Source organism: Tamandua tetradactyla, chromosome 4 (assembly GCF_023851605.1).
Source record: "Tamandua tetradactyla isolate mTamTet1 chromosome 4, mTamTet1.pri, whole genome shotgun sequence".
Lineage (NCBI taxonomy): Eukaryota > Metazoa > Chordata > Mammalia > Pilosa > Myrmecophagidae > Tamandua > Tamandua tetradactyla.
The window spans coordinates 185211475-185239399 of NC_135330.1; the positions used below are offsets into that span (position 1 = coordinate 185211475).

The following is a 27925-nucleotide window of genomic DNA, read 5'->3' on the forward strand; positions in this document are numbered from 1 at the left end:
TATATGTATACACCATAGTTCCCCCTTCCATCACTCAGTCCTTATACCCTTAGGCCACTTCCATTCTTTGTGGATTGGGAACACTGTAGCCAGAAACACCAATGTCCATTGGTGTCTCTACACTCAGTTCCTCCAGGTATATACTGAGCAACAGGGTTTCAGGAACATATGGCAAACCTACCCCTAGCCTCCTGTTGAACCACTACACTGCCCTCCTAGGGGCTGCACCTCTCATTTTCCTACCCATGATGAGTAAGAACATCTCTTCCACATTTTCTCCAGCACTTGTTTGTCTCTGTTCATTTTTAAAGTTTTATTCACACATCATACAAGGCAGCCTAAGTGTATAGATATGCCTTTACCACCATACTCTATCTGAAGATATTTCCTTTTCTTCCACTAAGAATCCATACCCTTTTCCCAATCGCCTGGCCTGTTGATGTTCAGTTTTGGCAAAATGCCTTTTTTACATTCGGTAGAAGCATATTACAGTGTTACTGTTGACTGTAGACCCTAGCTTACATTGATTATAGTTTTCCCCATACACCATCTATTTTCAGCACCCTGCAATATTGACATTCAGTTGTTCTCCCTCATGCAAAAACATTTTATCGCTATTGTACACTCTAGGCATTCCTAAATTTTACTGTCTCAGTCTTTATCCTCTGTTTCCTTTTGATTTTATACATGCCCCCAACCCTTCTCTTTCTGTCTTACTCACATTTAGTTTCATTCAGTGTACTTATATTATTGTACTACAATCAGGTAGTATTGTCATATCCATTTCTGAATTTTTACAGTAAGTCCTCTTGCACAATCTGTATTCCTTCAGCACCAATTGCCCAATCTCTGCCCTCTTTCTGTCTCCTGATAACCTGTATTCTTAACTTTTAATTCTCCAAGTTCACTCGATGTTTTTAATTTTAAGATATTTTTTTTTCTCCGTTTAAGGACATCGTTTTTGAAGCACGTTTTTTTTTGTTTTTGTTTTGTTTTTGGTGGGGGGGAGGCGAGGTGCATGGTACAGGAATTGAACCCAGGTCTCCCACATGAAATGCAGGCATTCTAACCACTAAACTACCCATGCACCCGTTTTATGAACATTTTTATTGTGAAATATAACATATACAGAAAAGTGATAAATTTCAGAGTACAGTTTAAAGTAGTTATAGAGCAAATTTCAAATATTGTATGGGTCACAGTTCCACAATTTCAGGTGTTTCCTCTCCTGGCTTTTCTAATACACTAGAAATTAAAAAGAAATATCTGTATAAAGATAATCCTTTATTAAATCCTAACTTTTCTGTTACAAGTCCTTCTCATTTGATTATTCTCTCTATTTTCAGGGATATTTGGGCTGTACCCTTTCTACCTTCTTCATGTTGGAAAGATGTGTCAGCATTATGGGATAGGGGAATGCAACTGGTTGATGTTCTGGGAGAGACTGGTACCTCTGAATTTCAAGGCTTATTTGACTTAGGAACAATCTGGAAGTTTTCAATTTCTGAAAAATAAACTTAATAAGTAAAACTTTTATAGAGTCTTAGATAGAGCCCTGGGTTTCTGTAGGATTTTCAGGAATACTGTTGGTTAGGGCTTGGCATACTATGGCAGTTTGTATTATCTGAATGAAGCTTGCATAAGAGTAACCTCCAGAATGACGTGTTGACTCTATTTGAAGTCTCTTAGCCACTGAAACCTTATTTTGTTACATTTTTCCCCCTGTTGGTCAAGAAAGCATGACCTACATTGCCAGGGAGACTTAAGTCCCTAAAAGTTATGTCCCATGAAAGGGAGAGGGTAGTGGGTTTATTTGCAGAGTTTGGCTTAGAGAGAAGCCACATCAGAGCAACAAAGTTCTCTGGGGATGCCTCTTAGGCGAGTTTGTAAGTAGGCTTAGCTTACAATTACAGAAATAAGTTTCATAAGAGCTGATCTCAAGAGCGAGGGCTTGGCTTATTATATTCCCAGTGCCTGAGAGTATATTGGGAATTTCCCAGGTGGGGAAATTTAACAGTTGTCCAGTCTCTGAAGGGACTTTGCAAATACTTTTTTATTGTCAGAATCATCAGCTCTCATTCCCTATCTAGGTTCCATGCATTTAGATTGTTTAAATAAACTGGCCAAAAAGGTTAAGTTAGATAGTGTGCTACAGAAATTTTAGATTTTGGGCAAAATAAACATTTCTTCCTTTGGTCTCACACAGAAGTTGAAGTTTTAAAATACAGATAATATCATTCCTTTACCCTGTATTCCAATTTACCTTGGTCCCAACCAGATTAGCTTCATTCACATCTCTGTTTCAAGTCTTGATCTCTTTTTTCATCTTCTTTGACAATTGCTTTATGGAGTAGTAATGACTGAAACACTTTTTTATGGTTGGTTGTTAAAGGTGTAGCTATAAACTAGTAATATCAAATGGTTACCTAAATACCATCAGATGAAAGAGACATTAAAGCCAATTATTAGCAATATCTTGCCGTTTTTTTTTCTATTCGCTGTTCCCCCTCCCTTTTATTATAGGAGTATTTTAAAGATAATTCTGCATGTCATATCACTCCATCTTGAAATAATTTATTAGAAAAAAGGAGGAATTTTTAAACACAACCACTATACCATTATGAACCCCCTCTCAAAATTAGCACTTATTTCTTAATATCTTCTGCTATGTAATAATATGTTCGGTTTCTCCCAGTCATCTCAAAAAAAAAAGTCTTTTTTATTGATTTGGTGGAATTGTGATCTAAAAAGTTCTAGACATTGCTTAACATTGGTAAGTCCCTGAGATCTCTATTAATCTATAATAGCTTCTCCCCCTACCTTTCCATACATTATCCCATGTTATTTAGGTGATAAAGAAACTAGGTCATTTTTCTGTAAAATTTACCATATTCTGGCTTTGCCCGAGTGCATGGTATCTTTTAACATGGTCTTCTATCCCCCATATCTCTATTACCTGGTAGCTAGATGTAGAAGCTTGATTAGCTACACCTTTAACAGCCAACAAAAAAAAAGTGTTTCAAGTCAGTATATAACCTTTCACGTAAAGATTTCAGAAGCCACTGATACCTAGACCCATATTTTTTCATTAGAGACTGAAAACTGGTGATTTTCCAATCTGATATTCCTTCGCCTTTATTAGCACATTGTGGTCATGCCCCTGAAACTAGTAGAAATCCACAGGATTTGGTGACCAGTCTGATATGGAGGGAATGCTGGAGTCAAAAGATGATGGGTTTTCGATAAATCTCAGAGTGATTTGAACAGTGAATAAAAAAGAATTTGCAAAGTCCCCTTCTGGGAATGGTGAGAAAGGGGGAAAATTCAACTTCCCCAAGTTGAATTCTTCATATTCTGACAAGCAGTGCAGACAAACAAAGCTATAGGCTGAGCCCCCAATCTTGGGGTTTGTTCATATGAAACTTAACTCCACAAAGGATAGGTCAAGCCTACTTAAAATTAAGCCTAAGAGTCACCCCCAAGAGAACCTCTTTTGTTGCTCAGATGTGGCCTCTCTCTCCAGCCAACACAAGCAAACTCACCACCCTCCCCCTGTCTACGTGAAACATGACTCTCAGGGGTGTGGACCTTCCTGGCAACATGGGACAGAAATCCTAGAATGAGCTGAGACTCAGCATCAAGGGATTGAGAAAAGCTTCTCAGGGGGAAGAGTGAAATGAGACAAAACAAAGTATCAATGGTTGAGAGATTCCAAACAGTCTAGAGTTTATCCTGGAGGTTGTTCTTACGCATTAAACAGATCTCACCTTGTTAGTCAAGATGTAATGGAAAGGCTCGAGGGAACTGCCTGAAACTGTAGAGCTGTGTTCCAGTAGCTCTGTTTCTTGAAGATGATTGTATAATGATAGAGCTTTCACAATGTGACTGTGTGATTGTGAAAACCTTGTGTCTGATGCTCCTTTTATCTACCTTATCAACAGACGAGTAAAACAATGGAATAAAAATAAATAAATAATAGGGGGAACAAATGTTAAAATAAATTTAGATTGAAATACTAGTGAAAAGGAGGGGTAAGGGGTATGGTATGTACGAATTTTTTTCTGTTTTCTTTTTCTGAATAGATGCAAATGTTCCAAGAAATTAACATGATGATGAATATGCAACTATGTGATGATATTGTGAATTACTGATTATATAAGTAGAACAGAATGATCAAAAGTTAAGAATGTTTGCATGTTTGGTGTTTTTTGGTATTTTAAAAAAATAAAAATTAATAAAAAAAGATGATGGGTTTTGAAAATTCAGTAAATGTTAGTATTTTTAAGAAATGTGTTAGATTTCAGTTACTTATTTACCATTCATGTGAAGGTTCTCAGTTTCCAGTTGGTAATATGCATTTGAGTTGTAGAGAAACAGTTGACCTGGAAATGTAGGTTTGGAAATTAATGGAGTATGTAGGATAGTTTCTTATTACTGTTTTTCAAGTGATAATCTGATAATCTGATTGTAGGTATTTTGTAAAACGTGAGTTTTATAACTCTTGTATCAAAAATTTTTGGTAGTAATTTTATTTATATGCTTAGATTGTTTCATCTTCCTCTTTTTTCCCTCCCTTTTCCCTTTCCCAGGGCTGACAATTTAAGTACAAATAGGACACTCATCACCAGCCATTAGCAAGCAGTATCATTTTGAAGAGCATAGAAGCCAGTTGTAAACTTTCTTGGACTGTAGGAAAAGTGAGAAAGTAGAAATAATACATAATCTTTTGTAGAAATTGCTTAAAGCTTTAGGGTAAGATGATAGAAGCATTTGAGAGTAAATTGTAAACCTTAACCTTGAATTGGTAAACATGTCTCATAACAACAAAGACATTCCTCCTACATTATCATACTCAGGAAAATTTAACATGGCCATCTAACTATCATGGAAATTCGGTTCAGATTGCTACATCTGTTCCAATGTGAACAATAAACTTACTTGGTAAAGTTCAGAAATTATTTGCAATTCTTTTTCTCCTTAGGATGTATTCACTGATGTTGGTTTTTTCCCCTCTGAGGGTGTTTTTATATTCAGAAGTTGCTTAGAATAATTCTTCTTTTTCCTTCTTCATTGTGATTATGTTTTCAACTAGATAGGTTCATTTGTTTGTATCAGTTTTTAGGGTTTTCTCCCATCCACGTTGATAGAATTTTAGTTTTTGAGTATATGAAATACTAACAGTTTAAAAACTAAAACTAGAAATTAAGTAATACCCATTTTCTGTCTACTTTCCTCCCTTCCTTCACATCTTATTTGAAGTACTGTTGTTTTTACTCCCAATTAGTAACTATAAGGCAGTCAGCAAGCTTATGCTTTTAATATTTTCTCACTGTTCTGTTGCTGTTATTTTGATAGGTGCACAGTTTATTGACAGAACGTTCAGCCATTACATGCCTCACTCTTTCTCTTAAAGCCATCATTTAGTCTTAGTTCTAGAAATATATACATATTTGCTTTCCACCAGTCCTTCTATTGATGTCTTTCCAGTCATTTTTGGCTAGCTTTAGTATGGGGAATGTATCTTACAGTGAAAGAACGTACTAAAGCTTATTCTTTAATAGACTGGTTCTCAGAGTGTGGACACTGGGCCAGGAGCATTAGTAACTGGGAGGCTAATGCAGACTTTGACCCCACCATAGACCTACCAAATTAGAAATTCCTGGTGTGTGGCCCAACTAATAAAGTGTGCTCCTGCATTCTAAAGTTTTAGAACCAGTGCTACAGTAGAAGTGCTCAAGAGAACTCTATTCCCTCAGTGTTTATATTTCATAACACTTGTTGGCAGCCTTTATATTTGAAAGCCAGTTTGACTGCATATAAATTCCTTGACTTTATAAATTCCAAGAAAATGTGACATCTGGCATAAAACATCTGATAAACAATCTGAGTTTCTTTCTCAGATTTGACCTTTTTCTATGATGCCTCAGTGTTTTGTAGTTTTGATTTTTTCCCTCTACCACGTTTGTAATCATGTCTTTCTGGCTTGCTTTTAGATACTTGCTCTGTGTTCCTTATCATGCTTTTCCTATAACAGCAAAAGAGTCTCTCCTAATCATTTTTGTCTATTTAGTTTCACATTAACTTACTTTTTTTGTTATGTTTTTGTAATTTTTACCATATTACAATTTACCATTTTCTTGTGGTGTTTTTGGAAAATACAAAGTTCAAATTATCTGCAACCCATAGTAGACTGTTTTTGTTCACTTCTAACTTTAGTTCGGGACCCTCAACAACACAGACATTTTCTGTCTGTGTTTATCTGCTTTATTATTATTATTATGAAACCAAAACAACATACAAACAGGGACAGTTTTAACATATAAACATTCCATGCATGGTATACAATCAGTGCTTCACAATATCACCACGTAGTAGTATGTTCATCACCATGATCATTTTTTAGAACATTTGCATCACTCCAGAAAAAGAAATAAGAAAAAACTCATACATACCATACCCCTTACCCCTCCCTCTCATTGACCACTAATATTTCCATCTACTCAATATATTTTAACCTTTGTTCCCCCTATATTTTTCTATACCCCTTACCACTCCCTTTCATTGTTCACTAGTATTTCAGTCTACTCAATTTATTTTAACATTTGTTCCCCTATTCTTTATTTTTAACCTATATTTTTTTACTCATCTGTCAGTATTATCTGCCTTTTTTTAATTGACAGTCATTACCACCACCACCAAGACCTATTTGCTAAATCAGAAATATAAATATTATGCAACTTCACATTTGTTAAGTAATTTTAAGGAGTTGAGAAAACATTTCTACCAGATTTTATTAGTATCACTTTTCAAAACCTTTAATTATGTTGATATAAACATTTTTATCTTTTTTGTATTTTATAGAGACTATGCTTAAATAATGACATATTTGAGGCAAACTCGGATAGTGACCGGCAAAGTGAGACAAAAGAAGATACTTCCCCCCCAAAAAAAAAGAAAAAATTAAGACACAGAGAGGAGAAAAGTCCAGATGATCTGAAAAAGAAAAAAACAAAGGTTGGGAAACTAAAAGATAAATCCAAACCAGACCAAGAGAACTCTGAAAGCTTAGTTATTGACTTACGGACAAAGAAAAGAATTTTGGAAGCCAAAGAAGAATTAAAGGAATCAAAAAAATCCAAAAAAGATGATATAAAAGAAACTAAGGAATTAAAAAAAGTTAAAAAGGGTGAAAGTAGAGATTTAAAAACCAAAATAAGAGAAGATTCCAAAGAAAACAGAAAAACAAAAAAAGAGAAATGCATTGAATCTCAGTTGGAATCTGAATCAAATGTAGTTAATGATTCCCTTTCTCAAGATGATGACAATGAAGGTTTACATACGGACAACAGAGAAGAGAAACAAAAGATTAAAAATGCAAAAGATAAAACAGGTCTAGATGTATTTCAAGATACTGCATTTGATAAACAGCTGGATAGCAGTATAAGTGCTGATGAAGATGCTGATGCCAAAGCAAAGAGGAAAAAAAAGAAACCACGCAAGACTGAAGAACACAAAGAGAGCAAAAAGCTAGAAAACAAGAACATTTTATTAGAGAAGAGAAACATACATAAAAAGCAAAAGATTCAAGACAAAGGCAAAAGTAACACAGAGTTGGATAAACTGATGCCCGCATCTACCCAAACACAAAAGAGTTCAAAATTGAGTGGTGAGGAGAGGAGCCTCAGGTCCACTGATTCAACTGGGGAGGTAAGCCACTGAGGCACAGAAGGGTGGGGTAAGTGGATTAAAGAAAGACACACTGCACATTTTATAGAATACAGAAATATTTAAATCACAGCAGTGCCCTGAGTGCTTAAGAAGTTTCATGAGTACGTAAGGAAGAGGAAACGGCAAAACAAAGTATGAGAATAGTCTCTATCAGCAGGGAGTTATTTCATACTACAGCTAGATCTAAACAGTTACGAATGCTAAAAATTATTCAGTTTATCCCTTGGTCTTTGACTTTTTCTTTTAGACTAAAGATGACTAGAAAAATGAGAGCTAAATTGTGAATAGAAGTTAAGGTTTCTATTTTAGAGGTACTCAGATGATGTGTGGGTTTGTATAGTAAGACTTGTAGCTTTATTAGCTTTTCACATCCTTCATATTATATTATCCCCATTATTTTAAGAATACGCCAAATTTTATTTAAATAGCATAACAGAGTATGTTAGATCCAGTAAGCCCTTTCTTATAAAAATAAGGGTTTGTCTCTTTATTATATTATTATTTGGCTTTCAAAATTGAAATATTTTCCAAATTTTGAAGAGTATTTACATATGCAGTATTCATCAAAGGCCATATAAATAAGATCATTTCCTTTTCATGCATTAGATCCCATCTTGGAAGTTTATCTTAAGAAAATCACTTAAAGAGAGGGAAAAGCCATGTCTACATAGATACTTATGGCAGTGTTATCTTCAGTAGTGAAAAAATGGTAACAGCCTTACTACCTAACCATGAGGGAAATGGTTAAGAAAGTGGTAGTGTATTAACTAGGGGACTGTTACATAGCCATGGAAATTTTAATTATAAATTCAAAGTAGCAAAAATGGGAAAGTTTATAAAATGTTTCACTGGAGAAGAAAACTGCACACACACTATGAACACAGCCATGTAATAAATCCTTACAAATTAATAAAGAAAAAATAATTTTAAAAAACAACAAAATTATTTATGCAGAACAACCAGAATTAAAAGAGGGGATATGGTAAAAATAAAAAGTCATGCTTTGTTAGTAGGATTATAGGTAAATTTTTTTTTTTTTAAGTGTGTGAGAAAACTGGTGTTGGAGTTTTAATTTGACATTTTGTAATTCAGGTGGTTGAAGGATAATCTTGATTGATGGCATCAGTGACTGTTTTTACATACTATGGTACAGGACCCCTGATGATTAAATCTTTGATCCACAAAGAAACAATTTATGTGGATCAAAGATTTAATTATCAAGGGTCCTGTACCATAGTATGTAAAAGCAGTCATTGATGCCATGAACCTTTGTTTTCTAGTTTTGAAATGTACAATATTAGCTCTTTCATTCATTTTGTTTTGGGTCACATTATGTCTCTTTCAGGAGAAGGAGATCAAAAAAAATGAACCCAAAGATAAATACCAGAAAAAGCATGATTCTGACAAGGAAGAAAAAGGCAAAAATGAGCCAAAAGGATTAAAGAGTGAGTACAAATGCTAGCATCTTACCATTTAACATTATCATCTATTATACAGAGAATTAATTTACCGTGAAGACAGTCTCTTTTTTCTAAACTGCAATATCATGGAACTGAAAGCTTTCGTTTACAGGGGAATTTAGAGCCTTAGGCTACTTCTGAGTAACTAGTTACTTTAGTTTATTATATAACAATTTCTGTTAAGTTTCTTTAATTCATATTTTCCTTCTCTTCACCTTGTTCTTTCTCTTATTGAGTATGATGATGATGAAGGTTAGTATTGCAGGGAGAGGAAATTACTTATAGCAGAAAAGTACATCTGTCTTTGATAATGGATGCCAAACAAGACAGACTTTTGTTTAATCCATTTGTTGCATTTAACTCTGTGTGATTTGTGTAAATATGATACTATTTTGGAGCACTTCAACAAGATGTACTATAATTGAGAGTCCATAACACGCACAATGCTAGAAACAAAATACCTTATTTTAAAAATGTCTGAAGAATCTGTAGCTGATAAATATTTTAGTTATTGTACCAAAAGTACGTGGAGCACATGCTTTCATGAGAAGTAGAAATTCTAAGAAATGGATACTTTTCCCAAGGTTTTCTCCCAAAAGCTGTATGCTAAAGTAATATAGTAAAAGTTGATTTTGGTTCTAAGCCTAAGCTGAAACTTAGTAGCAGGGAGAGGTTAATGGTCATTGGGGCTAGGAAGGAGTAATTGTTTGTACATGAATCATGTGTAAAGTGGCTGTAATTTAGAAGGCTGTTTTTGTTCAAAGTAATAAAAAAATTTAAGCACCTGTTTGTTCCTCATAGAGTAATTGGAGATGCAAAGTATTGTATTTTGGAAAGGGTTCATTACCTTTTTTTCCTCCTCATATCTTGTATGTCAATTTCAGGTACATTTTTACTGTGAAAGTGGTCTTAAACTCTTTTTTGTCCTGTTCATATTTATTGGGAGTCCTGTTTTCAATCCTCCTGCTAACACATCTATCTGCTGTGTACCCAGAATTTGTATGAGTTCTTCCTAGTTTTGTTTTGTTCTACTCTTTTATTATTTCTTATCTCAGATCTTGTGCTTTGCCAGTTTTCTTTTTGCTTTTGTTTTTAGTTAAATGCTGGATGGATTTTCGTACACATAGGTACAGTTTTATCATTGGTCAGTGTTCTGACACCCTTCAGCTTCTGCCCACTCACCAACAGAAACCATTTTTGTATAAACTACCTTTAAGATACAGTTGTAGAACAGTTTGATATCTTTAATGGTAGGAAGAATATTGATAGAACTCTGATCATTCTGAGGATCACTATCTTCAAATATTCTTTTGTCAAACTGGAAGTGAGTAGTTGAGGACAACTGGTTAGCAGCCATTCAATTTGGACAGCCTTACTAAATATTAAGCAGCCAGTAGAAAAACCAAGTGAAACTACTCCATGGCTTTGATAGTAAATCTGCTCATGATTTATAACCAAGACAGATTTTAGTGAATATTAAAGAAGTGAATATTTCTTAAACACTAACCCAGATTTGCTTTTGATTACAACAGAATTTGTAACTCGTATTTCCCATCAATTTTATATTTGCATTAGCATTAAAGGAAGTCAGAAATGCATTTGATTTATTTAAATTAACTCCAGAAGAAAAAAATGATTTTTCTGAGAATAACCGGAAAAGGGAAGAAATACCACTGGATTATAAAATCACAGAAGATCACAAAACCAAGGAAAACAAGCAGTTACTTAAAGAAAGGAGAAATACAAGAGATGAAACTGATACCTGGGCATATATAGCTGCAGAAGGTGATCAGGAAGTACTTGACAATGTGTGTCAAACAGATGAGACTTCTGGTGAGTATGCTTGTCATTGTTTAGAAAAATGTTTTCAGGGTGGTGGATTTTATTTATTTACTTTACTTTTATCTCCCACTGTAATTCTGATTTCAAGATCTTAAAATAATAGATTTAATTTGGATCTCCTGGAAAAATAACTTTATATTGAAGCCTGCGTTCATTCTGTAATTTCTAAATTGATCAAATATTTTCTTTTCCTTATAATATGCTCAGCACTGCTAAAAATTATAAATATTTCTGATTTTCTGCCTTACCTACTCTTGCAAAAAACCATGGTTCATGTATCTTATTAGGTTTCTTTCAAAAATTAGCAAATATAGACACACAATATTTTGCCCTTTTAACATTGCAATAATTAAGACTTGTTAAATACAATTATGTTTTTAAATACTGCCCTGAGAACATTGAAATTGGCTGAGAAGGAGAGGAAGGCTTTCTGTAGAATACATTATAAAACACCTTTGGTGAGCAGTCATTTAAAAAGTGTCCATATATGTATTTATAACCATGAAAAATAAATGAGATTAATCTGATAAAACTTGTTGTCATTTGCAAATCTTGAGAAAAGAATGTATGAGAACTTTTAAAATATTTCAGAATTTATGACAGGCTAGATAATCTGACAGAGAGTCTCTTACTACAAAAACAACTATACCCTGGATACCCAGATAAAATGACTTTTGATGCATGCTGACCTTTCAGGAAATTGAAGCAATTTCCAGGACCAGTGAGTAAGATGGAAAAAGTAAGTTGCCCAAAGGGCAAATGGCAAATAGTAGCATTGCTCTTGGAAGCCAGACAATAAAAAATAGATACAGTAGGAAGCATCAACAAAGCTAGAAGTTGGCTGAAACTTCAAGCACAGTTGGCCGAAAAGAAGAAAAGAAAAAAAAAAAAGAATATTTCAAATGAAGAAAGATGTAACTACATGGAATAGGTCAAAATGATAAAGAACTTCTGTGAGCAATTTCTTATCAATAGATTTGAAAATGAAATGAAATGGACAAATTCCTACAAAAATTTAACTTAGCAAAATGGACCCAAGAAGAAATAGAAAGCCAGAATAGTCTTATTAAAGAACGTGAATTAGTAATTTTAAGTAGCCTCACACAGTTAACAACAGGCCTGATTTTTTTTTATGCAAAGACTGTCAAACTTAACAAACTATTCCTATAAAATAGATAAAGAACGTTAATTCATTCAGTGAGATCATTATATTCTCAATACTAGAAAAAAACAGAAACTGTACATGAAAGGAAAATAACAGGACAGGCTTACTTGTGAACTCAGATGAAGAAATCCCCAATAAAACATTAGCAGATTGAATCTAAGCACTTGTTAAAAAGCCAATCTTATGGTCAAGTTGGGTTTTCTTTAGAAATGCAGTAATTAAAGCAGAAATTGTTTCTATACATGTAGAAAAAGCATTCTTGATTGAAGGAAAAAAAAGAAAGAAAACAAAATAATCTAGCAAACTATGAACTTTTCAGCCTGATAAAAAAGCATTATCAAAAACCTCAGCACATACCTTTTGTGATGGTGAAACATTAGAAACATTTCTTTTAAGTCAGGAAAAATGAGAGCATGCCTTTTGTGATCATCACTTTTCTTCAACTTTTTTACTGAGGTCTAGCTGGCAAAGTGAGACAGAAAAATTAAAGGAAGCAGAAAGGGCAGTCTTTGTCAGGTGGTATGATGTATGCAGAAAACCCATAGGGATCTACAAATAAATTATTAAACATAAAAGTTTTGCAAGGTGACTGGAAATCAGATCATATACAAAAATCAGTTACATTTCTATATACCAATCACAAAAATTAGTAAGTGTAATTTTTAAAAGATAATTTATAATAGCAAAAACATGAAAAATTGCTAGGGATATTGGTTATAAAAGACAAGGCCTTTATGGAGAAGATTATAAAAAATTCTTGAATGCATGTATATATCTATACATGTATCACACTATTTCTCTTAATAGAAACACAGTATAAATTTTCCATTTCTCTTCAAATTGATCTGTAGAGTCACTGCAGTGCTAACCAAAATCCCAATATAAACTGTTAAAATAAATTTAGTTGATTGAAATGCTAGTGATCAGTGAAAGGGTGGGGTAAGAGGTATGGTATGTATGAATTTTTTTCTATTTTTACTTCTTTTTCTGAATTGATGCAAAGGTTCTAAGAAATGATCATGATGATGAATATACAACTATGTGATGATATTGTGAATTATTGATTATATAACAAGAATGGAATGATCATTAAAAAAAAAATCCCAGTATAGTTTTTCATGGAATTTTTTATGTATTGATTATAGAATTTACATGGAAGATTAAAGAAAAGCCAAAGCCAGTCCTTGAAGGTTGGAGGTCTTACCCTAAAACTTCCCCAACAGTAGTTAGAACTTTTTATATATAACTGTGGCAGTCATTACAATATTTAATTAGCATAGGGATGTTAGATTATTATAATAGAATGGAGACCTCCGTCAGACTCATGCAAATGAGGTATGCAAATTTGATTTATGACAGGGATGGCATTGAAAATCAGCTGAGATATTTGATAAAAGAATGATTGGTTCTTGTTTTAGTTTACAAAAGCTGCTGGAATGCAATATACATGAAATGGAATGGCTTTTTAAAAGGAGAATTTATTAAGTTGCAAGTTTATAGTTCTAAGGCCATGAAAATGTCCAAATTAAGGTAAAGCTATAAAAAAGAACAAACTAAGGCATCCTGGTAAAGATACCTTGGGTCAAGAATGCTGATGACGTTTGGGGTTTCTCTCTCAGCTGGAAAGATACATGGTGACATATGCTAGCTTTCTTAACCAGGCTTCCCCCAACAACTTCCCATTGGTGTCTTCCTTATGCATCTCCAAAGGTCCCTGGCCATGTAGGCTCTGCTGGTTCTGGTGGCTCTAAAGCTTTTTCCAAAATGGTTTCCTCTTAAAAGGCTCCAGTAAGCAACTGCATCTTGAATGGGTGGAGAGACATCTCCATGGAAACCATCTAATCAAAAATTACCACCCACAATTGGGTGGGCCATACATCTTCATGGAAACAATAAAAAAGACCCCACCCAGCAATATTGAATGAGAATTAAAGGACATGGCTTTTCTGGGTACATAAACACTTCACACTAGCACAGTTATCCATGTGGAAAAAAACTGAAACTACACCCCTACTGCTAACTATAGATGGAAATTAAATCCTGATGAATTAAGAAAGTAGATATATATGTATTTTTAATGTTTTTTGTTATATATAAAAAAAGCAATAATTTTCAAAGTACACTCCAACAAGCAGCTACAGAAGAGATTTCATATTTCGGTATGAGTTACCATTCCATAGTTTCAGATTTTTCCTTCTAGCTGCTCCAAAACACTGGAAACTAAAAGAAATACCAATATAGTGATTCAGCAGTCATACTCATTTGTTAAATCTTCTCTGTTATAACTCCTCCTCCTCCTTTGATCCTTCTCCCACTCTATAAGGATCTTTGGGCTATGCCCTTTCTAACGTTTTCATGTTGAAAAGGGGTGTTGATAATATAGGATAGGGGAATGGAATTAGTTGATGTTCTTAAAGAGGGTGGCCCCCCTGGGTTTCAGGGATTTTCTAGCCTAGGAACCCTCTGGGGGTAATAGGTTTCAGGAAAGTAAACTTAGCGCATAAAACTTTTATAGAGTCTCAGTTAGAACCCTAGGTGTTCTTTAGGGTTAATAGGCATGATCTTGGTTGGAGTTTGGCAAACCATGGTAATCAGCAACATCTAGCTGAAGTTTGCATAAGAGTAGCCCCCAGAATAGCCTCCCAACTCCACACAAACTCTCTCAACCACTAATATTTCTCTTGCCACCTTCCTCTTCCTCCCGTACCCCACCCTACTCCCACTTCAACTTTGGTCCAGAAGTCACCGTTGCTCCTACAGTTCCAGGACCATGCTCATGCCCAGGAGCCATGCCCTGTGCTGCCAAGGAGACTCCCACCTCTGAATACCATGTCCCCTGCAGGGGGTTGGACAGTGACTTCCCCCACAAAGTTGGTCCTAGAGAGAGGGAGAGGCCACATCCAAGCAACCAAAGAGCCTTCTCTGAAGCAATTCTCAGGCATAATTATAGGTAGTTTTAGCTTCTCCACTACAGAAATAAGCTTCATGAGGGCAAGCTTCAAAATCAAGGACTTGGCCCTTTTTCTTTGAGAGGGCACCAGGTGTTTCCCAAATGGGAAAGTTTAATAGTTCCATATTTTCTTTCCAGTCCCTCAAGGGATTCTACCAATACATTTTAACTATCAACCCACAATAGTCTGAATGTCTTCGTGTATTACATTAAACTATACAGAATTACAAGGCCTCATTCCTGTTCTGGTCTCCATTTGTCTGGCTTGTTTAATGAGCTATCTAGACAAATTGATTTTAGATTGTGTGTTACAGAAAATTTATGATCTAGACTCAGTTCTCTGCCTTTGGTCTCATAGAGTAGGAAAACTCTAGAGTATGTACACTATCACCTTTTGCCCTGTATTCTCATTTGCCTTAATCCCAACCAGATCAGCTTTTTATTTTTTTTATTTCTAATTGAAGCCTGATCTCTTTGGTTACTGTAACTTATATTTAGCAGTATTGACTGTCAGAGCTGCAGAGCTCAAGCTCTGAATTTTAGGTGTCACAGAGGTACTCAAAGTTCCAGGGAAATACCAGCTTATATACATATAGCTCTGTGTCTCAGAATCTAGAAATACATTTTTGAACGAAGTCTGGCTGCTATAAGCTTGCAATCAAAAAAGCAAATGGCCAATTCTGGGAAGATGGCAGAATAGGATAGGTAAGTTCACCTCTCCCTGCTCCAAGTAATAGCGAGAGAAGGGACAGGAAGGTGACTGGAATGGTAATTCCAGGGTGTAAGTGACCTGGGAGAGTCTTCTACACCACATAGGGAGACCCTGGTTGCAAAAGCTGAAGAACTGAGATGCAAGAACCAGAGAACATCCAGCTTTTGCAAACTGCCTAATGCACACCTTTCCAAATGTAAGCTGGAGTCCACAGGAGTGCAGGGACAGGGAGATGAGGACAAGAAAGTAAGACAAGCCACGTTCCTTGAACACACTATAATCATGCGAACCTCCCCCGTCCCGAGACCCATGACTGACCCCACACCCCATGCCTCTGAACCCCGTCACCCGACCCCCACCACGCTCCAAGCACCCCTACAGTGCATCCTCTCCCCTAGTGCATGCATGCCTGCCTGCCCCACCCCAACCCACCTCTCCCATGCAAGTGCAGTATCACCCCACCCCTCCTGAGACCCACCCACCTGTGCCTAGCCCCTTGATCACCACCTCCCCACCCCTGCCCCCTGTATGCAGCTGCCAGCACATCAAGCTGCTGGCACTTAACCTTCATACCCAGGGTACACCTATCCCAGCCCATACAGTTGTGTAACCCGACCCTGCCCCTCCTTGAGCTTTCACATGTGTACATCAGTTTACAGCCCTCCTTGGATCTGCCATGTGTGCACCCCTGTCATGCCTCCAGCTCTGGGGAAGCACTGAACTGCGCATCTGGGCCACACCCATTCCTTCCCCACACAGGCGTAACCCTGGCCCGCTGCTCCTAGAGCAGTGCATGCCATGGCCCCACCACCCCCAGACCCATGCACCCACACAGCCACATCCTCCTTGCTGCTGGGCGCCCACAGATTCATGCACCTATTCCTTGATCCCTAAACCCCAACCCTCTGGCTCACATTTGTGCACCCTTTCCCCACCCCTTGGGACAAACGTCCTGCTTCCACACCTGGCAGGTGCTTTTATGCGCAGCTGTGCTACATAGCCCCCACTCTGCACTAATGTGTTCATCTGTACCTGCACACCTGTGCTAGGGCCCTGCCCACCCAAAATCACTGCCCCTGACCCATGTCCTGCAACCCTTGTGACCTATACCCTTCCTCTGTACACACCCACACCCACATCCTGGGCCCTCTTGACTGTTCCCCTGCGCAAGGATACACTGTGCCCTGCACTCTCTGTGCCACCTGTACTACACCCTGATACCCACGACCCCCACACTCCACGCGCCCACTCATGTCTGCCTGCACATTAGTCCCTGTGAATCTGCACAACCCACCCTATCTGCCTCCTGCCATACCCTACCTCTATGTCCCCCATACTGCACCCTGCTCCTGTGCTACAAGGCCTCCCTGTAGTGTAACAATAAGGTATCAGTGGCTGAGAGCGTTCAAATAGAGAGGCTACTCTGGAGGTGACTTTTATGCAAGCTTCAGTTAGATAGTGCTGCCTACCATAATTTGCTAACCCCCAACCAAAACCATTCCTGCAACACCTAGGGCAATAGATAAGATTCTACAACGGTTCCGTGCACTAGGTTAACGTTCCAAAAACCTACAACCTCTAGATAGGTCCCTGGACAAGATAATTCCTGAAACCTAGAGGGGCCAGCCTCTAGAACATCAGCTAGTTCCCCCACCCCATATTATTGACAGCTCCTTCCAACGTGAAAAAGAAAGGGCATAGCCCTAAGAGTGGGAGAACAATCAAAGGTGATGGTGGAGTTATACAGAGAAGGTAAGATTTAACAAATGGGTATGATTGCTAAATCATTATATTGATATTTCTTTTAGTCTCCAGTATCTTAGAGCAGCTAGAAATAAAAATCTAAAATTGTGGAATATAATCCATATCAAACTCTGAAATCAGTTCTACAAGTAATTGTTATAATGAGCTTTGAATTTTTTTTTATTTTTCACGAAAAAAAATAAATTGATTGTGATGATAAAAAAATATACATTCCTTCCAGCTCCCAGCCTCCAACATTCTGGAGCAGCTGGAAGGAAAAATCTGAGATGCTTGAATGGTAGTCAATGACAAACTCTCAGTTCTATCCTGTAAGTTTCTGGCTTTTTTTTTTCTCCCTTGGCAGCTTTATTTAATTGTGGTTTTTTTTTTTAATCATTACAATCAAAGTAAATTCTCTTCATCAAAAGTTAAAGAAGGTGAGACAAAAGATTAGAAACAAAAAAATATATATATATATAAGTAATTTCTGTAAATCATCACATAAAGAAAAATAACTCAGATTGTGAAAATTTGTATTAAAAAGGGCTGAAGATGATGTGTGTCAATAGAATCTCTTAAATGCTCTGCTAGATGTGTAGATTTTTGTCTTCTTAGCTTTTTATTTTGAAATAACTTAAAATACAGGAAAGTTCAAAGAACTATACAAAAGTAATACATAGAACTTCAGTATACCCCCTCACACATTATGTAGATTTACCAACTTTTAGTATTTCACAACATTTATTATATCATTCTTTCTCTTGTCTTTTATTTAAACATATGAGAGTTGGTTGCATATATTATGCTCCTCTAACACTTAACCCTTCCAGGTACGTTTCCTGAGAATAAGGACACTGACCACCTAATAATAGCTATCAAGTTCAAGAAATTTAACATTTATATAAATTTAACAAAGTCCATATTCCAATTTTTTCAGTTGTCCCTATAATGTCCTCTTTTTTCCCCTCTGGGTTGGAAGATCATTTAATTTTTATTTTAGTAACATGTATGAAACCTAAAATTTTCCCTTTTAACACATTCAGATACGTAGTTCAGTTGTGTTAATTACATTCACAACTAGAAGTGCACTACTTTGTAAAGATGAACATTGATACACTTTTCCAACCCAATCATTCTGTTACTAAGTCAAAATACTCTAGGTGAAGAGTATTTTGAACCTTTTATGAAAACCAGGAGAAACATAAATTAATGTTATAGCTCAAAATCTAGAAATGTCCATTGATAGGAAAAGAGAAAATAGTTACACATGATGGCATATCAACAACAGGAAAATAAATGAACTATAGCAGGAGATATTAACGTGGATGAAACTTAGAATCATAATGTTGAATAGGAAAAGAAAGTCCCAGAAGACTACCTACAGTATGGTGCAATTTTTTTTAAGCTCAGAAATAAGCAAAACTGACTTCATATTGTTTAAGGATATATGTAGTTATGGCAAAAAAAAAAAATGAAATGACAGACTTAAATTTAGGATGTGAGTGACTGCTGTGGATAGATGGTGAGGGATTGGGTTGAAGCATGCATTGGAATGGTTCTAGTGTTAAGGTTAGTTGAGGTCACAGATGACCATTTTATTATTTTACTTCTTTACTTACATTCTTTAGTGTATATCTAATTTTTTATTAAAAATTAAAAAATAAAACTATTAGGTACCTAGGCAAGATCAACTTGGGTAAGTATATAGAATTTGGTACCAGTGTACTTCATTAGCAACAAAAGTTCAAGTTGAGCACAACCCTTTCTGGCAGTTCTAATAGCTCTGTATATGTTCTCTGTGTTATGTATAATAATTCTGTAAATTAGATGGTATTATTTCAATTTATACGAGCCTTCAACTGTCTTGCTTCTAAAATCTTGCCGTGACAGGGAGACTTGGTGCCCCTTTGTAGTGCTGGCATGGTGGGAGAGTTCTCTTGTGGAGCCAGATATCTCTGTGTGCAAATCTCATCTGCCATTTACTACTGTGTCCTACAGATCATATAACTCATGAGTCCTCTCTTTTCTCATCTGTGATATGTACATCTTTATAGGCCATTTGCATGTGAATTAAAGGAATTAATTCATATAAAATAATGTGCATTCCTTAATGTTAACTACCTTTACTTTTACCACTGTTGATATTCAGAAATCAAGGGACAGGAAGTTTATATGTGACTTACTCAAAGCCACACAGCTAATATGGAGCCAGGATGTGTAGTTTCAAGGCTATACTGTATCTGTGATCTAATGTTCTCCAAGTTAGCAGTGAGCAATGTTTAGTTGAGTGCTTTGGAAGGTATCCTTTCATTTATATGCATGTCTTTTGCAAACTTCATTTCTGTGGGAAGATTACCTGCTTAACAATCTGTGTAGGTTAAAGAATTTGGTTTTAGGTGAAAATACATTAATTCTTACCACCAAATATTTTTGCTTCCATTTTTTAAAACAGCATATGGTCATTTTTAAATAATCCCAAAAGATCTGCACTTCAGTCTTGTGTATTGCACCGTACATCCCTGGTATTAATGAGCCCATGGATCTGACAGATGTGGGAGCGAAGTAGCACTTGCTTTGTGGTGTGATTGGTAAGGGAGCCCAGGGTACTCAGGGAACAAGGAGAACAGGGGTCTCACCTGGCAGGAAGGCTTCTAGGAGAAGCTTGAGTTGAGTCTGAAAGTATTGGTAGGAAGTGAGTTTTATTTTTAGACAGATGATTACACATTTAGAATGACTTCACCTACCTGAATGGTTGGTAGCAATGTATGCCAAAGAAAGTAGTAAGTCAAGAATTGCTTGAGATTCCTCTTGCTGAATCTCTGTGATTTCTCTCTTCCTTGAACTTATTGTAAGTCTTGTATTTAAAATTCTTATTTCATTCTTTTACAGTTATAGGTTACCTTTTTGTCTTTATGCCTTTGAAACACTGTGACCTTTAAATGTGGGTAGTTTGTGCTACCTCCCAAAGAAAATCTGGAATTTTGTCAACTATAGAAAAGACTTGGTTAATTTATCTTTGACCTTTTTTATTGTATAGTATAACATATATACAAAGCAAAGAAATAAAAAAGCAGTAGTTTTCAAAGCACTCTTCACAAAGTGATTACAGGATAGATCCCAGAGTTTGTCATGAGCTGCCATATGATCCTCTCATATTTTTCCTTGTAGCTGCTCCAGAATATAGGAGGCTAGAGGGCTTAAATACTTTTTTATCATCACAATAGACTTTTTTCCCCTTCTTTCTTTGTGAACAATAACATATATACAAAAAAGCTATATATTTCAAAGCACAGCACCACAACTAGTTGGAGAAATATTTCAGATTTTGACATGGGTTAGAACTTCACAATTTTAGGTTTTTACTTCTAGCTGCTCTAAAATACTGGAGACTAAAAGAGATATCAATTTAATGATTTAGCATTCATATTCATAAGTCATATCTTCTATGTATAATTCCACCATCACCTTTGATCTTTCCATCCCTCTCTTTGAGGTTGTTAGGGCTATGGCAGTTCTAAATTTTTGATATTAGAAGGTCTGTCACTAATATGGGGTAGGGAGATGGAACTATCTGATGTTCTGGAGAGGCTGAGCTAGGTTTCAGGCTTATCTGGACCAGGGGCCCATCTGGAGGTTGTAGGTTTCTGGCAAATTACTGTAGTGCCTGGAACCCTTGTTGAATCTTATATATTGCTGTAGGTGTTCTTTGAGATCGGCTGGAATGGTCGTGGTTGGGGGTTGGCAGGTTATGATAGGTAGCAAGGTCTGCCTGAAGCTTGTGTAAAAGCAACCTCCAGAGTAGCCTCTCAATTCTATGTGAATTCTCTCTGCCACTGATGCTTTATTACTTACACTTCTTTTCCCCCTTTTGTTCAGGTTGGAATTGTTGATCGCCATGGCTGGATTTATCCCTGGGAGTCATCTCCCAAGTCACCAGGGAGATTTTTACCCCAGGGTGTCATGTCACACATAAAGGGGAGGGCAATGATTTCACTTGCAGAGTTGGGCCTAGAGAGACCGAGGCCACGTCTGAGCAACAACAGAGGTCCTCCAGAAGTAACTCTTAGGCAAGCCTATAGGTAGTCTAAGCTCTCTGCTCCCTGCATAAGCTTCACAAGAGTAAGCCTCATGATCGAGGAGGACATAGCATATTGATTGGGTATCCCTGAGGTTTAACACAGATTCAGGGGATTCCCTTATGGTAAGGGTTAATAGTTCCATAGTCTTTCTCCCCTCTCAAGACTAAGTTATTTAATATCCCATGTTAAAAGTGTTAATAGGGTTTTGGTTTAGATACCACAAATATAATAAAACCGGGTCCAGGAAAATGGGTCTAAGGAAGCTCCTCTGTGTTTCAGATGGCAAACAACAGATCTTGAGCTTAGGGATGGACTTGCAGTTGGAGTGGATGAAACTGGAAGATTTCCAAAAGCATCTTGAGGGGGAACATGAGAGTTTGTCTACAGCAGATGCAATTCCAAATAGTGAGTAGCCCTAGAGTTAGCTAGGAATCCGTTTCAAGGATCTAGAGAATATAAAACTTCATTTATTTTTTCTTTCATTTTAGATTTATTGAGGGATGCTGTGAAAAATGGAGATTATATTACTGTAAAGGTTGCACTAAATTCAAATGAAGACTATAACCTGGACCAAGAGGTAATGTGTCTTAGAAAAAGCTCATCGCAGGCCGTTTAAAGAATTTAATTTGATTTCTCTTTCCTTCTGTTTTTATTTTAATTATAATAGTAATGCATAGTTATTTTATAAAATTCAAACACTGTAGAAATATAGAATGGAGAAAAATAGTCTCTGTAATTCCAACCCCAAAAATGACTATTTGGTTTTACCTTTGATTTTATATGTTGTATACATCCCTGCCAGTTTGAGATGTGTAAAGTAATATCTTGTTTTAGTTTGACCATTTGTGTTTCTTTGGTTGTTGCCTATTTGTAGAAATTGCTCATGTTTCTAGTGTTGCTGGGGAGTTTTCATGCTGATTTTAAAGAGCTTTCCTACTAGCATATGGAAGCATATTAGTCCTTTCTTCCTAGGTTTCAGTTTTTTGTTTTTGAGTCTTTCATTGCGTAGAGATTTTTATTTTTAGGTAGTAATAACTGTCATTCTTTTTCTTTATGGCTTTGGAAAAACATTTTTATTTGCTGTTACTCCTGGTTTAGTTGCAGTTTTAGTTTGTTTTTAGATTTAATCCTTTGTTCTTACAATTCTAAGAAAATATTGTTAAGATTTTGATTAAAATAGTATGAAATATATAGATTAATTGAACAGTGAATAAAAAAGTATTTGTAAAGTCCCCTTTGGGAAATGGTGAGAAAGGGGGAAAATTCACCTTCCCCATGTTGAATTCTTGATATTCTGACAAGCAGTACAGACAACCAGAGCTATCAATCTTGGGGTTTATTCATATGAAATTTAACCCCACAAAGGATAGGTCAGGCCTACTTAAAATTATGCCTAAGAGTCACCCGCAAGAGAACCTCTTTTGTTGCTCAGATGTGGCCTCTCTCTCCAGCCAACACAACAAGCAAACTCACCACCCTCCCCCTGTCTATGTGGGACATGACTCCCAGGAGTGTGGACCTCCCTGGCAACATGGAGCAGAAATCCTAGAATGAGCTGAGACTCAGCTTCAAGGGAATGAGAAAAACCCTAGAATGAGCTGAGACTCAGCATCAAGGGATTGAGAAAAATCTTCTTGACCAAAAGGGGAAGAGTGAAATGAGAAAAAGTGTCAATGGCTGAGAGATTCCAGACAGAGTCGAGAGGTTATCCTGGAGGTTATTCTTACACATTGAGTAGATATCACCTTGTTATTCAAGATGTAGTGGAGAGCAGAGAAGGCATTTGACAAGATTCAACATCCTTTCCTGTTGAAAACACTTCAAAGGATAGGAATACAAGCGAACTTCCTTAAAATGATAGAGGGAATATATGAAAAACCCACAGCTAATATCATCCTCGATGGGGAAAAATTGAAAACTTTCCCCCTAAAATCAGGAACAAGACAAGGATGTCCACTATCACCACTGTTATTCAACATCATATTGGAAGTTCCAGCCAGAGCAATTAGGCAAGGAAAAGAAATACAAGGCATCAAAATTGGAAAGGAAGAAGTAAAACTATCACTGTTTTCAGATGATATGATACTATACATCGAAATCCCTGAAAAATCCACAGCAAAACTCCTAGAGCTAATAAACGAGTACAGCAAAGTAGCAGGTTACAAGATCAACATTCGAAAATCTGTAGTGTTTCTATACACTAGCAATGAACAAGCTGAGGGGGAAATCAAGAAACGAATTCCATTTACAATTGCAACTAAAAGAATAAAATACTTAGGCATAAATTTAACTAAAGAGAAAAAAGACCTATACAAAGAAAACTACAAGAAACTATTAAAAGACATCACAGAAGACCTAAATAGATGGAAGGGCATACCGTGTTCATGGATTGTAAGACTAAATATAGTTAAGATGTGAATTCTACCTAAATTGATTTACAGATTCAACGCAATACCAATCAAAATCCCAACAACTTACTTTTCAGAAATAGAAAAACCAATAAGCAAATTTATCTGGAAGGGCAGGGTGCCCCGAATTGCTAAAAGTATCTTGAGGAAAAAAAACGAAGATGGAACTCTCATGCTGCCTGACTTTAAGGCATATTATGAAGCCACAGTGGTCAAAACAGCATGGTACTGGCATAAAGATAGATATACTGACCAATGGAATTGAATAGCGTGTTCAGATATAGACCCTCTCATCTGTGGACATTTGATCTTTGATAAGGCAGTCAAGCCAACTCACCTGGGACAGAACAGTCTCTTCAATAAATGGTGCCTAGAGAACTGGATATCTATATGCAAAAGAATGAAAGAGTACCCGTATCTCACATCCTATACAAAAGTTAACTCAAAACGGATCAAAGATCTAAACATTAGGTTTAAGACCATAAAACAGTTAGAGGAAAATGTAGGGAGATATCTTATAAATCTTATAATTGGAGGCGGTTTTATGGACCTTTCACCTAAAGCAAGAGCACTGAAGAAAGAAAGAAAGAAATGGGAGCTCCTCAAAATTAAACACTTGTGCATCAAAGAACTTCATCAAGAAAGTAGAAAGACAGCCTACACAATGGGAGACAAAATTTGGAAACGACATACCAGATAAAGGTCTAGTATCCAGAATTTATAAAGAGATTGTTCAACTCAACAACAAAAAGACAGCCAACCCAATTACAAAATGGGAAAAAGACTTGAACAGACACCTCTCAGAAGAGGAAATACAAATGGCCAAAAGGCACATGAAGAGATGCTCAATGTCCCTGGCCATTAGAGAAATGCAAATCAAAACCACAATGAGATATCATCTCAGACCCACCAGAATGGCCATTATCAACAAAACAGAAAATGACAAGTGCTGGAGAGGATGCAGAGAAAGAGGCACACTTATCCACTGTTGGTGGGAATGTCAAATGGTGCAACCACTGTGGAAGGCAGTTTGGCGGTTCCTCAAAAAACTGAATATAGAATTGCCATACGACCCAGCAATACCATTGCTAGGTATCTACTCAAAGGACTTAAGGGCAAAGACACAAACGGACATTTGCACACCAATGTTTATAGCAGCATTATTTACAATTGCAAGGAGATGGAAACAGCCAAAATGTCCATCAACAGACGAGTGGCTAAACAAACTGTGGTATATACATACGATGGAATATTATGCAGCTCTAAGACAGAATAAACTTATGAAGTATGTAACAACATGGATGGACCTTGAGAACATTATGCTGAGTGAGACTAGCCAAAAACTAAAGGACAAATACTGTATAGTCTCACTGATATGAACCGACATTAGTGAATAAACTTGGAATATGTCGTTGGTAACAGAGACCATCAGGAGATAGAAATAGGGTAAGATATTGAGTAATTGGAGCTGAAGGGATACAGACTGTGCACAGGACTGGATATAAAAACTCAGATATGGACAGCACAGTACTACCTAACTGTAATATAATTATGTTAAAACACTGAATGAAGCTGCATGTGAGAATGATAGAGGGAGGAGTGATGGGGACATAAACGAAATCAGAAAGAAAGATAGATGTTAAAGATCGAGATGGTATAATCTAGGAATGCCTAGAGTGTATAATAATAGTGAAATGTACAATGTACAAATTTTAAAAATGTTTTGTCATGAGGAAGAACAAAGGAATGTCATTACTGCAGGGTGCTGAAAATAGATGATAATTAATACTTTAAAATGTCACCTTATATGTGAGATTAAAGCAAAAAATGTTTGTTACAAAATTTATATTTTGACTAGAGCATTTCCTAATATAACTCATGTAGATAGTTTGATTGAATGTCATAAGTACTTGGAATCTCAGGTAGGACATGAGATTTTGTTGGTTTGTCCAGAGTGATCCCCCAATGAATCCCAGAATGATTTGATCAGTGAGTGGAAAAGTATTTGTAAGCTCCCTTGGGGAAATGGTGAGAGTGGGGAGAAATTCAACTTCCCCAAGTTGAATTCTTGATATTCTCACAAGCAGTGTGGACAACCAAAGCTATAGGCTGAGCCCCCAGTCTTGGGGTTTGTTCATATGAAACTTAACCCCACAAAGGATAGGTCAAGTCTACTTAAAATCTAGGCCTAAGAGTCACCCCCACAAGAGCCTCTTTTGTTGCTCAGATGTGGTCTCTCTCTCCAGCCAACATGACGAGCAGTCTCCCCACCCTCCCCCTGTCTGCATGGGACGTGACTCCCAGGGGTGTGGACCTTCCTGGCAACGTGGGACAAAGATCCTGGAATGAGCTGAGACTCAGCATCAAAGGACTGAGAAAAACCCTAGAATGAGCTGAGAATTAACATCAAGGGATTGAGAGAACCTTCTCGACCAAAAGGGGGAAGAGTAAAATGAGACAAAGTGTCAGTGGCTGAGAGATTCCAAACAGAGTCAAGAGGTTATCCTGGAGGTTATTCTTATGCATTAAGTAGATATCACCTTGTTGTTCAAGATGTAGTGGAGAGGCTGGAGGGAATTGCCTGAAAATGTAGTGCTGTGTTCCAGTAGCCATGTTTCTTGATGATGATTGAACAATGATATAGCTTTCACAGTGAGACTCTGTGAATGTGAAAACCTTGTGTCTGATGCTCCTTTTAGCTACTATATCAACAGAAGAGTAGAACATATGGAATAAAAATAAATAATAGGGCGAACAAATGTTAAAATAAATTCAGTTTGAAATAGTGGTAAATGAAAGCTAGGAGTAAGGGGTATGGTACGTATAGTTTTTTTTTTCTCTATCATTTTATTTCTTTTTCTGTTGTCTTTTTATTTCTTTTTCTAAGTCGATGCAAATGTACTAAGAAATGATGAATGTGCAACTATGTGATGATATTAGGAATTACTGATTGTATATGTAGAATGGAATGATACTTAAATGTTTTGTTTGTTAATTTTTTTTAATTAATAAAAAAAAGTTTAAAAAAAAGATGTAATGGAGAGGCTGGAGGGAACTGCCGGAAGATATAGAGCTGTGTTCTAGTAACCATGTTTCTTGAGGATGATTGAATAATGATATAGCTTTCACAATGTGACTGTGTGATTGTGAAAACCTTGTGTCTGGAGCTCCTTTTATCTACCTTATCAACAGACGAGTAAAACATATGGAACAAAAATGAATAATAGGGGAAACGAATGTTAAAATAAATTTAGTTTGAAATGCTAGTGATCAATGAAAAGGAAGGATAAGGGGTATGGTATGTATAATTTTTTTTTCTGTTTTCATTTTATTTCTTTTTCTGTTGTCTTTTTATTTCTTTTTCTGAATTGATGCAAATGTTTTAAGAAATGATCATGATGATGACTACGCAACTATGTGATGATATTATGAATTACTGATTATATGTGTAGGATGGAATGATCACATGTTAAGAATGTGTTTGTCATATATTTTTTTTAAATTTAAAACTTACTAAAAAAAATTTTGAGTCCATCATCTAGAAACACGGTAACCTGCATTTATGCCCTTAAGCAAAGTTTAATATGTTTCATTTCTTCATGTAGGTCTAGCACATTTTAGATTTACTTCTGTAAAATCTATAATTTTTTACCTTACCATTACACTTAGGGTCTTTGCTCCCCCACATTTTACTTCCTAACTGGTTATTACTTTTCTGTGATAAAGCTATTAATTTCTAATTAATTTCTGAGTTTATGTATGGGTGTGTCATATCACCTTACTAAAATCTCTTATTCTGAACATTTTTAAGTTGCTTGCCTTGGATTTTCCCTAGAGA

At 36.3% G+C, this 27925-nt stretch overlaps 1 protein-coding gene across 1 annotated transcript in view; it reads left to right on the forward strand.

Moving 5' to 3' along the window:
* The window catches only part of MPHOSPH8 (M-phase phosphoprotein 8), a 64665-nt gene that overhangs the window by 18588 nt on the left and 18152 nt on the right, over nucleotides 1-27925 (forward strand). Inside the window, exons 3-7 of the mRNA XM_077158776.1 lie at nucleotides 6862-7707; nucleotides 9074-9173; nucleotides 10764-11021; nucleotides 21959-22084; nucleotides 22168-22256. Coding sequence (XP_077014891.1) covers nucleotides 6862-7707; nucleotides 9074-9173; nucleotides 10764-11021; nucleotides 21959-22084; nucleotides 22168-22256 — 1419 coding nt within the window. The remainder of the gene's footprint in view (nucleotides 1-6861; nucleotides 7708-9073; nucleotides 9174-10763; nucleotides 11022-21958; nucleotides 22085-22167; nucleotides 22257-27925) is intronic.